This window comes from Pseudophryne corroboree, chromosome 6 (assembly GCF_028390025.1).
Source record: "Pseudophryne corroboree isolate aPseCor3 chromosome 6, aPseCor3.hap2, whole genome shotgun sequence".
NCBI classification, from domain to species: Eukaryota; Metazoa; Chordata; class Amphibia; order Anura; family Myobatrachidae; genus Pseudophryne; species Pseudophryne corroboree.
In genome coordinates this window covers 106,298,646-106,312,084 of record NC_086449.1, presented here as the reverse complement: position 1 = coordinate 106,312,084, position 13,439 = coordinate 106,298,646, and the positions used below count along the sequence as shown (strand labels likewise).

At 44.6% G+C, this 13,439-nt stretch overlaps 1 protein-coding gene across 4 annotated transcripts in view; it reads left to right on the top strand.

Moving 5' to 3' along the window:
• TACC1 (transforming acidic coiled-coil containing protein 1) overlaps nt 1–13,439 on the top strand; it is a 270,095-nt gene that overhangs the window by 199,265 nt on the left and 57,391 nt on the right. For all 4 annotated transcript variants that reach the window (XM_063931611.1, XM_063931610.1, XM_063931613.1 and 1 more), the window contains exon 3: nt 5,337–6,213. In XM_063931611.1, the coding sequence (XP_063787681.1) occupies nt 5,337–6,213 (877 nt within the window). The remainder of the gene's footprint in view (nt 1–5,336; nt 6,214–13,439) is intronic.

Below are 13,439 nucleotides of genomic sequence, written 5' to 3'. Positions count from 1 at the left end.
CGTTAGAGAAAATAAGAATTTACTTACCGATAATTCTATTTCTCGTAGTCCGTAGTGGATGCTGGGCGCCCATCCCAAGTGCGGATTGTCTGCAATACTTGTACATAGTTATTGTTACAAAAATCGGGTTATTCTTGTTGTGAGCCATCTTTTCAGAGACTCCTTCGTTGTTATCATACTGTTAACTGGGTTCAGATCACAGGTTGTACGGTGTGATTGGTGTGGCTGGTATGAGTCTTACCCGGGATTCAATATCCTTCCTTGTTATGCACGCTCGTCCGGGCACAGTATCCTAACTGAGGCTTGGAGGAGGGTCATAGGGGGAGGAGCCAGTGCACACCACCTGATCCTAAAGCTTTTATTATTGTGCCCTGTCTCCTGCGGAGCCGCTAAACCCCATGGTCCTGACGGAGTCCCCAGCATCCACTACGGACTACGAGAAATAGAATTATCGGTAAGTAAATTCTTATTTTTTATTATTTTGTGTGTGTGTGTGTGTGTGTGTGTGTGTGTGTGTGTTTGTAGGCGGCGACGGGGGCACAGTGACTGGTCAAATAAAGAGGGGGCTCAACTACAGGGGGCAAAGAAAGAGGGGGCACAACTACTGGGGGCAAAGAAAGAGGGGGCACAACTACTGGGGGCAAAGAGAGAGGGGGCACAACTACTGGAGGCAAAGCAACAGGGGGGCATGTTTTTATCTGGCACTGTGGGGGGATATGTGGCACTGGGGGCACAGCCCTAGCAACAAGCATAACCCCCACCGCATGAAACAAGCATAACCCCCACCGCATGAAACCCCTGGCAACGAGCATGACACCCTGAGCATGAAAACCCCTGGTACCGTGAATTTCCTGGCTTATACTCGAGTCAGTAATTTTTCCCAGTTTTTTGTGGTAAAATTAGGTGCCCCGGCTTATATTCGGGTCGACTTATACTCGAGTATATACGGTAACCTAAAAATGTAAAATTGATGCCTGGACACAAATGCATCTTTATTCGAAGTTACACATATGTTGCTGCTTGGAGAGGTAGATCAGGGGTGTTCTAATGCACAGAGGATACGCACACACATGCATGCCACGTTGAGATATTTTTTTATTTTTATTTTAATATACACAGATCCTGAAATCTGGTGACAATGAGAGGTGATGCAACTACATAAACTGGGGGGTGATTGCTGCATCTTTGCTCATGTCTACACATGTCCTATAGGTATGCAGTTATGTTGTCGGCAGTCGAGATCCTGGCGGTCAGGATACCAACGCCGGGATCCCAACTGCTGACAATGCCAACAGCCAGGATCCCGGCTAACAGGGGCTATTCCCACTCATGGGTGTCCACGACGCCCATAGAGTGGGAATAAAACCTGTGGCGAGCGCTGCGAGTCCGCAAGGGGATTCCTTGCTCTCGCCTCGCTGCCAGCATACAGACTATCGGGATGCTGTTATCGGTATACCGACGGCTGGCATACCGATCGTCTGTAAATCCTGCTGATTCCGTCCTATATCTTAAAGCTTCATTATCACCTAGGACAAGGTGGTAGTGCAGGGCCCCTCCCCTACCCAGGGCCTGGAAGCTGAGGTTAGTGGCAGCTGTTTTTTCCCCGCCACATATCTCGCCAGCCAAAGTCCAGGGAGGGATGTAGGTTAAGGCACAAAGCGAGCCAATCACAGTACAGCTTGTGATTGGTCCTCCCGCTCGCATCACTTACCAGTGGCAGAACTACCATGGATTGCAGGGGATGCGGCCACTATGAGCCCAGATGGTGCCCTTATGCCCCTGCCCATCACCAGAAAGATCCCTGCAGCTCCTGCCCCAAGGAAAGGGCAGAGTGGAATCGTCTTCTGAGTGGTGGATGCACACACAAGCAGAAGATGCCTCCCTTGACTTTTTTCAGAACAGAGGGAGGTGCCCAGGAGGCTACATTGGCATTGTCAGGCCCTTACCTAAATTTTACTATGGAGCCAGGCGATAAACTGTTCCTGCCCCCTCTGCTCTCTGCCATCATCTTACGTTGGCAACTATGTAGGGAAAAGCTACATGTAGCCGTCCAAGGACTTTCAAACGTGCAGCTGTGACTGCAGACGTGAAAATACAGGTGTGCAGACTGATCTAAGCTCACGCTCTCGTTCTGCTCTGATCCAGGCCTATGGTGTTACCTGGGTCAGCGCGCAGGATTAGTACTATTTAATGGCAGCTTTCATTTGTAATTGCTGTAATTATAGTTTTTACATTTAACAATCCCATTTATTGGCTTAACATGAAAGCAGTGTATTTGTAATGTGATTACACACTAATACTCGCCCAGAGTCATTGTAAATTAATGTTTGCTCAACGTATTTATAGAAACTGTTCATATTAGAAGTTATTTCAATAAAGTTAAATATCCTGGTAAACTGACTCCCCGAATACCCATTATTTGTATCTTGAATAGATTTTTTTTTTAATACTTCCAGTTATGCTGGCCATACACTTGTGCAATGCCCCGCGACGCATCACACCGGCAGTGGAGCACCTGAACTACCAAAGTGGTTACCATGCAATAGATCGCATGGTATTCACGTGATGGGCACGTCACCGCCGAGTGGGAGCGGCCTCTGGCCGTTCCCAGCGGGTGCCCATCGCACATCGCAGTGCGATATATCTCATGTGGGCTTAAAACCACATGCGATCGCACTGCGATGCGAGAGTTATTAAGTGCAGCACATAATATCTTGAGACGCGATATTCGACCGGCGTGCCCGCGCATCGCGTCTCAAGGTACCTAAAATGTGCATACAATCCTTCGAATTCTCTCACAGATGTGGTCGAAATCAAAGGATAGCACCGATTATCTCATAAGTGTATGGGCACCATAACTCCAAATATCTATAAATGGAGCGGAACCCTTAAATAGTTTTTAATACTTTAATAAATAAATAATTACAAATTCAATGTCCTGACAGTACCTCAGAACTTGGGTGATTATTGTGCTATAATGAGATCAGATTCTGTGATGCGGAGAGGTTCTGCAGTCATGGTCTGCGTCACATAGAAACAGAATTTGACGGCAGATAACAACCACTTGGCCCATCAAGTCTGCCTTTTTTTTTTAACCATATTTTTGCCTCATACCTTAGTTGATTCTTATTTCTTTGTTAGGATATCCTTATGTCTATCCCATGCATGTTTAAATTGCTCTACTGTCTTAGCCTCTACCACCACTGATGGGAGGCTGTTCCACTTGTCCACTACCCTCTCTGTGAAGCAATTTTCCTCAAATTTCCCCTGAACCTCCCTCCCTCCCTCCAGTTTCTTCTTGTGTCCCTCCTGGACTTTGTTAAAACCCTTGATATAATTGAAAGTGTCTGTTATGTCCCCCCTTTCCCTTCTCTGTTCCAAACTATAGATATTGCGGATAACAGGAAATTTATTAATTAGGGTCAATTCTATTCAGCGACAGTTGAATAGCATCGGGAGTTGGATCCCGGCACTATTCAATACAACGCCAAGTGACACCAATTGTCGGGAATTCTTCTCTCACCCCTCGGGGATGAGAGAGGAAATCCGACAAAAGTGCTGCTGCGCGGCCGGCGCGAGGCTGATTCTGTCGGGAATCGGCATCGCGCCTGTGAGTTAAGTTGGAGAATGCCCGTTCTCCCGACAATTCAACCTGTTAAGTCGGCGAGAACGGGCCTTCGCCGACTTAACATATGAGCTGAATGAATAGCGACGGGAGCTAACTCCCGGCGCTATTCAACTGTCGCTGAATAGAATTGACCCCATTGACTCACATTTTATCATTTGGATATGACCTTTGCATTTAAAGAAATATGTCAGAATTCAGGAGTAAACCTCAAAATTATGTTATTTAAAACAATGAAAGGCAATACATTATTTTTTTACCGTCTTCCATTCTGGATAGGACAAAGCTGAATTTTTTTAATTTATTTTAATTTATACTGTACAACCTTTGTAGAAATGCTGTTGAGTTTACTTTTAAGTAGGATCTGCTAGTGTCAATGTGGTTTTTTTTTAAACGACACGTAAGCCAAAAATAAATGATGTCTTATGTAAAACCGCTACTAATTACATTCCCATATCTCTATATAGAGTAATATGCCCCTTTACACTTAAGCCGTGGAATTACATTGTGTGACTACCTTTCATTTACCTTTAATGGCTAGTAAGAGTACAATAGGTGACACTCTGCAGAGTAACTTCAATTCTAATATGAAATATATTTCAAATTCCGTCAGATGTGGGAACTTTTACATATAGATATCTGTGAATGCCATTAGTAGCATCTTAATATAAGGGAACTTGTTTTATGGCGGGACATGGAAAGTATGTATATGTAGGTCCTGGAGTTTCAGGCAGCTAGGATGGGAGGCATGTGCTAAGTGCAACCAGCAAATGATTGGGTGGTCACCATTCCTATGGAATCTGTTACTATACGCACTCCACTTAGTCCAGTCTCTGGCTTTGTAAGTTTTGATCACCCTGCTGTGAAACAGTCTTATAAGGAGGCTCTTCTCAGGTAACTGAGGTGAGGGACTCCTACCAAAATTCTACACTCATGGGGTAGTTGGCAATAGAACAGGGGTGGTTTTCTTTTTCCAAAGTGCTTACCTCCTTTTCTATAAACCATTATCAATCTTTTAGGTCAGGCTTTTTAGGTCAGGCTTTCCCAACCTCTGTCCTCAAAACACACGGACAGTCCAGGTTTTAGTGATCTCCATGCATGAGAACAGGTGACTTAATTAGTACCTCAGTTATTTTAATTTAACCATCTGTGCTAAAGCCTGGATAACACTAAAACCTGCAATGTAATAGGCCCTACACACTGGGCGATTATTCTCAAAGAGATGAACGATCTCGTTCATTAATGAACGAGATACCGTTCATATCTTTGAGTGTTGAGGCACCCGCGATGAATGATGCGCGGCCCCGCGCTCGTTCATCGCTGGTGCCCCGTCGGCTGTACATGCAGGTCAATATGGACGATGTCGTCCATATTTGCCTGCACTTCAACGGAGCCAGGTGACGGGGGGAGTGAAGAAACTTCACTCCCCTCGTCACTGCCCCCCCCCCCCCCCTCCCCGCCGGATCCGCCATCGGGCAGCTCGGTGGCGGATCGGCCAATGTGTAGGGCCCTTTAGTGTGCCTTGAGGGCCGATGTTGGGAATGCTTGTTTTAGATCTATTGTTCATATTTAGTGCTGACAATTTTTTTTTATCATTTGCCAAAAAGTTGCTTTAAAAAATACTTTTTATACAAAGATGAGGTTTGTTTTCCGAAAATATTAGCATAAGAACTTTAAAATGTTTTTGTCTCATGGAATTTCTTTTTTTTAGTTTTGTTTTCAGAATCAAAGAAAGATGTCGCCAAACTCTTATCGGAATTATCTGTGACTGATAACAACAACGTATCCTGCAATGGGAACTCTGGACAAGATCTTGATACAAAGCCAGAGAAGAAAACTGGTGACTGTGTTCTAGACAGAGTTCCAGTGGTTCCTGATGTTTGCTCTGATGTTCTGCTCACCAGAGCATCAGCCAGTGATGCCCAAGAATCCACTGTAGAGATGGTTCTTGCACCAGAAGGTTCAGCTGTAGATAATGTTCTCTTTCTAGAATGTGCGCTTGATGGCAAAGACAATCCGCCTCAACATAAAGTGGTGAATGGAGAAAGCTCGGAGAACAGTGGGGAACAATTTAGTAGCAACAATGGCCTACAGACAGAGAGTGACTTTGCAGTGGATCCTTCCAAGAGAGACTGTAATGATCTGGAGTCTATAATGGAAACATCTGAAAATGTCAACAAAGATCTTCCAAGGAAAATCAGGAAATCTGGCAGTAAACTTCCATCCAAGAAGCAAAAAGATAATGTCAACAGAACAACAAGCCTTGGGTGTCAGGAAAAGAATGTGGAGACCCTTGCAAACTTGGATGATGTCCCACTTTCCAAGTCTTCCTATAACTGTGATCCAGACCAATGGGAAGACCCCAATTTCAACCCATTTGGTGGAAAGTCTGCCTTGCCTCCATCTCCAGTTGTCACACTAGCACCAACTGGATTCAGCAAGGAGCCTACTGATGGTTCTGTGGATTATCATAAGGCATGTAATACCCTATGCAGCTCAGAAACGGACCTTACCCAGGAGCCTAAAGCAAGTAAAGGAACTGGAAGTGCCAAGTCATCGCCAAAGATGTCAAGATCGCGTCTAATCACGTAGGTCTCAGGACAGTTGTGTGCTAGTTTTTTCTTTCTTCTGTATTTATTGTAAGTGCACTGAACAAATTGGTTCCATTGATATATCAAGCGTCTGAGTTGTGTCAAAGGAAAAAACACAGTTTTTATTTATTTATACACTGCTCAAAAAAATAAAGGGAACACTAAAATAACACATCCTAGATCTGAATGAATGAAATATTCTTATTAAATACTTTGTTCTTTACATAGTTGAATGTGCTGACAACAAAATCACACAAAAAATATCAATGGAAATCAAATTTATTAACCCATGGAGGTCTGGATTTGGAGTCACCCTCAAAATTAAAGTGGAAAAACACACTACAGGCTGATCCAACTTTGATGTAATGTCCTTAAAACAAGTCAAAATGAGGCTCAGTAGTGTGTGTGCCTCCACGTGCCTGTATGACCTCCCTACAACCCACACAAGTGGCTCAGGTAGTGCAGCTCATCCAGGATGGCACATCAATGCGAGCTGTGGCAAGAAGGTTTGCTGTGTCTGTCAGCGTAGTGTCCAGAGCATGGAGGCGCTACCAGGAGACAGGCCAGTACATCAGGAGACGTGAAGGAGGCCGTAGGAGGGCAACAACCCAGTAGCAGGACCGCTATTTCCGCCTTTGTGCAAGTAGTAACAGGAGGAGCACTGCCAGAGCCCTGCTAAATGACCTCCAGCAAGCTACAAATGTGCATGTGTCTACTCAAACGATCAGAAACAGACTCCATGAGGGTGGTATGCGGGCCTTACGCCCACAGGTGGGGGTTGTGCTTACGGCCCAACACCGTGCAGGACGTTTGGCATTTGCCAGAGAACACCAAGATTGGCAAATTCGCCACTGGCGCCTTGTGCACTTCACAGATGAAAGCAGGTTCTCACTGAGCACACGTGACAGATGTGAAAAGAGTCTGGAGACGCCAAGGAGAACGTTCTGCTGCCTGCAACATCCTCCAGTATGACCGGTTTGGCAGTGGGTCAGTAATGGTGTGGGGTGGCATTTCTTTGGGGGGCCGCACAGCCCTCCATGTGCTTGCCAGAGGTAGCCTGACTGCCATTAGGTACCGAGATGAGATCCTCAGACCACTTGTGAGACCATATGCTGGTGTGGTTGGCCCTGGGTTCCTCCTAATGCAAGACAATGCTAGACCTCATGTGGCTGGAGTGTGTCAGCAGTTCCTGCAAGATGAAGGCATTGATGCTATGGACTGCCCCGCCCGTTCCCCAGACCTGAATCCAATTGAGCACATCTGGGACATCATGTCTCTCTCCATCCACCAATGCCACGTTGCACCACAGACTGTCCAGGAGTTGGCGGATGCTTTAGTCCAGGTCTGGGAGGAGATCCCTCAGGAGACCATCCGCCACCTCATCAGGAGCATGCCCAGGTGTTGTAGGGAGGTCATACAGGCACGAGGAGGCCACAGACACTACCGAGCCTCATTTTGACTTGTTTTAAGGACATTACATCAAAGTTGGATCAGCCTGTAGTGTGTTTTTCCACTTTAATTTTGAGGGTGACTCCAAATCCAGACCTCCATGGGTTAATACATTTGATTTCCATTGATAATTTTTGTGTGATTTTCTTGTCAGAACATTCAACTATGTAAAGAACAAAGTATGTTATTTTAGTGTTCCCTTTATTTTTTTGAGCTATATATATATATCTATATATATATATATATATATATATATCTATATATATATCTATATATATATATCTATATATGTATATATACAAAAGGTGTCCGGCACTCCAACAAGCAATCACACTGCGCCCGGTGCCCTCACAGCCATGATGAAACGAATATACAATAGTATCAGGCGGCACTCACAGCATTGTAGACACTGATGAATAAACGGTCAGACTCCATATAGATAAATCAACGTTTCAATTTCATTACAAATTGTCGTCAGGATACAAATAAAACATAAGTATTCTCACCTTATATCCCCACCGCTGTGTGCATTTCTCCCGCCCGCCGCGGCGCCAGCACAGGACGCCGGAGCGGGACGCTGTCCGATGACGTAGCAGCTAAACGCCGTCACATCCGCTCTGAGCCCCATCACCATGGAAAACATAAACACCTCCCAGTGCTGCAGTAAATTACAAAAACATGCCAATAGAATCCATACTAGAAATATTTATGTATGTACATCAGCTGAATCACCACACACATATATTACTTAATAGTTACCGCGCTGCTCAAACATGCACGGGAAAACATGATGTGTCAAATCTCAGCAAGAATAATAAAATCAGATGGATATATATATATGGCATAATCAGAAAAATAGACCTAAACATACCTATCAAGGAAATGACTAATTAAAGAAAATGACTAATATACATATACATATATATAATGTGCTATAGGTAAAAAAAAATGATTACTTAAACCTGTGATAGATCATTAGAATCACAATTCACATACACAAATGTATTAATTAAGTTTAAAGGCAAACATGACAGTCAGGGAAAAAGCTTCCTTTAAAATGACTATAATTCATATGGACTCGGAGGAGCTTGCATTGCATGTTACAGAAGTCCTTGCATGCATTTATCTATGAGCGAATTAAATACTTATTACATGTTTGAAGCCTGGTTTCAAATTGTTCTATTCAACAAGTTTACTTCAACTTTACTTACATTTTTCATCTCCATCCCTAAAGGGTAACTCCGCTCACATGATGCTGCCTCATTAAAATCATCATGTGTGGTGCTACAGTTTAGTGTAAGATCGGCTGGCACTTGAAATAGGATCATTGCTGTAAATTGCCTGTTAAAATCTCAGACACACAGTATTGCCATTTGATAGGTTGGGCATAGCAGACAGAGTTGAATGCCTCCATGGTTATGTAGGTTATGTCAATTTTGTTTGTTTATTTTTCCACCCAACAGTTTACACTTTTGCTTAAGAAGGTCAATTGTTCACAACCTGTCAGTTAAATGGCAGTAACAGAGTATTTCTGTATTTTCAAGTGGCAGTTTCGGGCAAAAGTCCTAATCCAAGTTTCAGGAGTCATTCAAAAACACAATACTCCAGTAACATAATATATCTATTTCTCTTGCATGCCATTTCTTGTATGGTGTTTTTATTTTAAGCCAGACATTATGCTTTCATGTTTTTTCATTCATATTCTCCTTATACTTCCTACTATTATTTTATATAACCTTTCTAAAATGTACAATACTTTATATAATCCATCCTGTTATTCCATATAACACCTCCATTGTAGAACTCGTTTACCACCCTGTATCCTCTCTTAGTACAACCTCTAATTGTGCCTCTCCTCTTCATATCTATAATTCTTGAATCAAGATCCAACTGAGGTGAGTGTTGTCTCTCCATTCTCAGGTCTCTCGATATTTTCACCTGTCCTCTCCTCTTTTCTCTTTGCTTCGTTGCCTCAGGACTTCTGAGCAAGTGAAATTTCTCTGTTTTCTGTTGTAAGTATTCATCATCTTCTGAGTACTTCTCAAACATGGGCTATAAGGATCTATAGAATAACTAAATATCTCAACAAGTGCATAAAATAGAAGGATGTATACGGAGAGGCTATATGGAATACTAGGAGTTGTAAGTCGAGGGTATATGGAGTAATAGGAGGAATGATTGAAGGTAATATTTCCAAAAGCCTAACTCACCCCCAAATCTCCTACTCTCCACCAGAAGCACGTCTTCATTGTTGCCGGCACCCGCTCATGTGAATGTAAAATACTACCCAAAATTCCCAACAAATGGGAACATGCATCCTGCTTACATGGTGGGCCAATGCCCTAGAAACGTGACTAGAAACCCTCCCCCCCCCCCTTCATGTTGGGGTAAAGGGAGGTATTTACTGTTGTTGTTATTATTATCCTTTATTTATATGGCGCCAAAAGGGTTCCGCAGCACCCAATTACAAAGTACATAAACAAATAATCAAAACAGGAAAACAGCAACTTACAGTTGACAATATAGGACAAGAACAGGGTAAATAAACATAGCTACATCAGCAAATCACACTGGAATAAGTATCAGGTGGCAGAGGACTGCTGGATTTGGTGCAGTTGAAGATTATTAAAGTAAGAAAAATAATCACATGAGGTAAAAGGGCCCTACTCGTGAGAGCTTACATTCTAAAGGGGAGGGGTAGACAGACAGGGGTGACAGACGGGGTACATAGAGAGCATGGGACAGAGGGTTAGGATGAGATTTGGCTGGGTTTGGTGAAGAAGTGGGTCTTGAGAGCCCATTTTGAAGTTTTGTAGAGAGGTGGAGAGGTAGGGAATTCCAGAGAAATGGAGCAACACGTGAAAAATCTTGAAGGTAGGAGTGAGCGGAAGTAATCAGTAGGCAGGAGAGTCGGCGTGCATTAGCAGAGCGAAGAGGACGGGTGGCAGTGTAAAGGGAGATAAGGTCAGGAGGAGATTACAGTAGTCCAGTCTGGAGATGACCAGTGAGTGGATAAGAGTCTTAGTAGCATACTGGGTCAGAAAGGGTCTGATCCTGGAAATATTTTTTAGATTAAAACGGCAGGTTTGCAAGAGGTGCTGAATGTGTGGTTTGAAGGAGAGGGAGAAGTCAAGGATTACTCCAAGACAGCGCACTTGGGGGCTAGAGGAGATAGTATTGCCATCCTTATGCGGGAGGGAGGGAAGATGATCAGCTCGGTCTAAAGGGGGGTACTGATGGGAGAGATGTGTGCTGAGCGATCTTAACACAGACCGCTCGGCACACATCTATCCCCCCGCTCAGCACAGCGCGATGTGCTGAGGGAGGGGGGGCGGACGGGGGGCCGCTCACTTCACACAACGGTGAAGTGAGCGACCCGCTAGATTGAGCCTGCATGATAGCGACGCACGGGGCTGCGCATTCCTATCGCTGGGGGGCATACACACGGCAGATCAGTGCTTAAAATCTAAGCAATCTAGTCAGATTGCTTAGATTTTAAACACGGATCTCTCCGTGTGTACCCCCCTTTAGACATGTTAAGTTTAAGAAAGCGCTGGGACATCCAAACAGAGATAGCAGAGAGACAGACAGAGATACGAGTGAGGAGAACAGGGGAGAGGACTGGAGAGGAAAGATTAGATTTCAGTGTCATCAGCATAGAGATGATATTGGAAACCAAAAGAATTAATAAGCTTACCTAGTGAGGATGTATAGAGAAAGAAAAGAAGAAGATCAAGGACAGAACCTTGGGGTACACCTACAGTTAGGGGAGGTGGAGTCATGAGAGGAGACAGAGAATGAACGGTCAGAGAAGTAGGAAGACAGACAAGAGAGGGCAGTATCACGCAGACCAATGGAGTGAAGGATTTGCAGTAGGAGAGGATGGTCCACAGTGTCAAAAGCAGCAGAGAGATCAAGAAGAATAAGTAGAGAGTAGTGTCCCTTAGACTTAGCAGCATGGAGGTCATTGCATACTTTTGTAAGGGCAGTTTCAGTGGAGTGGAGAGTACGGAAGCCAGACTGGAATGGGTCAAGCAGTGAGTGTGAGGAAAGAAAGGAAGTAAGGCGGTTGTAGACAATACGCTCAAGGAGTTTGGAGGCAAAAGGGAGGAGAGAGATGGGTCTGTAGTTGGAGAGAGTGTTTGCATCAAGGGTAGGTTTTTTTAGAATAGGAGAGATGAGTACATGCTTGAGGGCAGAGGGGACAGTGCCTGATGAGAGGGAGAGACTGAGAAAGTGGGAAAGATGGGAACAGGCAGAAGGAGAGAGGTAGCGGAGGAGGCGGGAGGGGATAGGGTCAAGTGGGGAGGTGGTGAGGGGACAGGAACGAATGAGGGCCATGACTTCCTCACCAGATGCATGGGAGAAAGATGTCCGAGTTGGTGAGAGAGGAGGGTAGGGGTTCTGGTAAGGGATGGGAGGAGGCTGGTTGCTGATGGTGTGATGTGATGTCTTGACGTATGGAGTAAATTTTGGATGTGAAGTAAGTGGCAAAGTCAAGAGCAGAGATTGAGGAAGGGCGACGAGGTGGACAGAGGAGAGAGTTGAGAGTGGCAAAGAGGCGCCGGGGGTTGCGGTTCTTGAAGTATGACTGTTTAGCAAGAGAAAGGGCAGCACTGAAGGATGAGAGCATAAGTTTGAAATGGAGGAGTCTGCCTTAGAGCGTGATTTCCTCCAGTGTCGCTCAGCAGTACGTGAGAATTTTTGCAGATACCTGGTGCATTTGGTGTGCCAGGGTTGAGGTGTTAATTTGCGAGGGTGGATAGTGGTTGGTGGAGCAACAGAGTCAAGAGCAGAAGTAAGGGATGCATTGTATATGGAAGTGGCTTAGGCACATACATGAAGTGGCCAGAGTAATAGGCACAGGTTATCTATATTACTGTTAAGCAGATGTGTGTGTGTGTGTGTGTGTGTGTGTGTGTGTGTATGTATGTATGTATGTGTATAGAGATATATATATATATATATATATATATATATATATATATATATACACACACACACACACACACACACACACACACACACACACACACACACACACATACACTGCTCAAAAAATAAAGGGAACACTAAAATAACACATCCTAGATCTGAATGAATGAAATATTCTTATTAAATTCTTTTTTGTTCTTTACATAGTTGAATGTGCTGACATCAAAATCACACAAAATTTATCAATGGAAATCAAATTTATTAACCCATGGAGGTCTGGATTTGGAGTCACCCTCAAAATTAAAGTGGACAAACACACTACAGGCTGATCCAACTTTGATGTAACGTCCTTAAAACAAGTCAAAATGAGGCTCAGTAGTGTGTGTGGCCTCCACGTGCCTGTATGACCTCCCTACAACGCCTGGGCATGCTCCTGATGAGGTGGCGGATGGTCTCCTGAGGGATCTCCTCCCAGACCTGGACTAAAGCATCCGCCAACTCCTGGACAGTCTGTGGTGCAACGTGGCGTTGGTGGATGGAGCGAGACTTGATGTCCCAGATGTGCTCAATTGGATTCAGGTCTGGGGAACGGGCGGGCCAGTCCATAGCATCAATGCCTTCGTCTTGCAGGAACTGCTGACACACTCCAGCCACATGAGGTCTAGCATTAGGAGGAACCCAGGGCCAACCGCACCAGCATATGGTCTCACAAGGGGTCTGAGGATCTCATCTCGGTACCTAATGGCAGTCAGGCTACCTCTGGCGAGCACATGGAGGGCTGTGCGGCCCCCCAAAGAAATGCCACTCCACACCATTACTGACCCACTGCCAAACCGGTC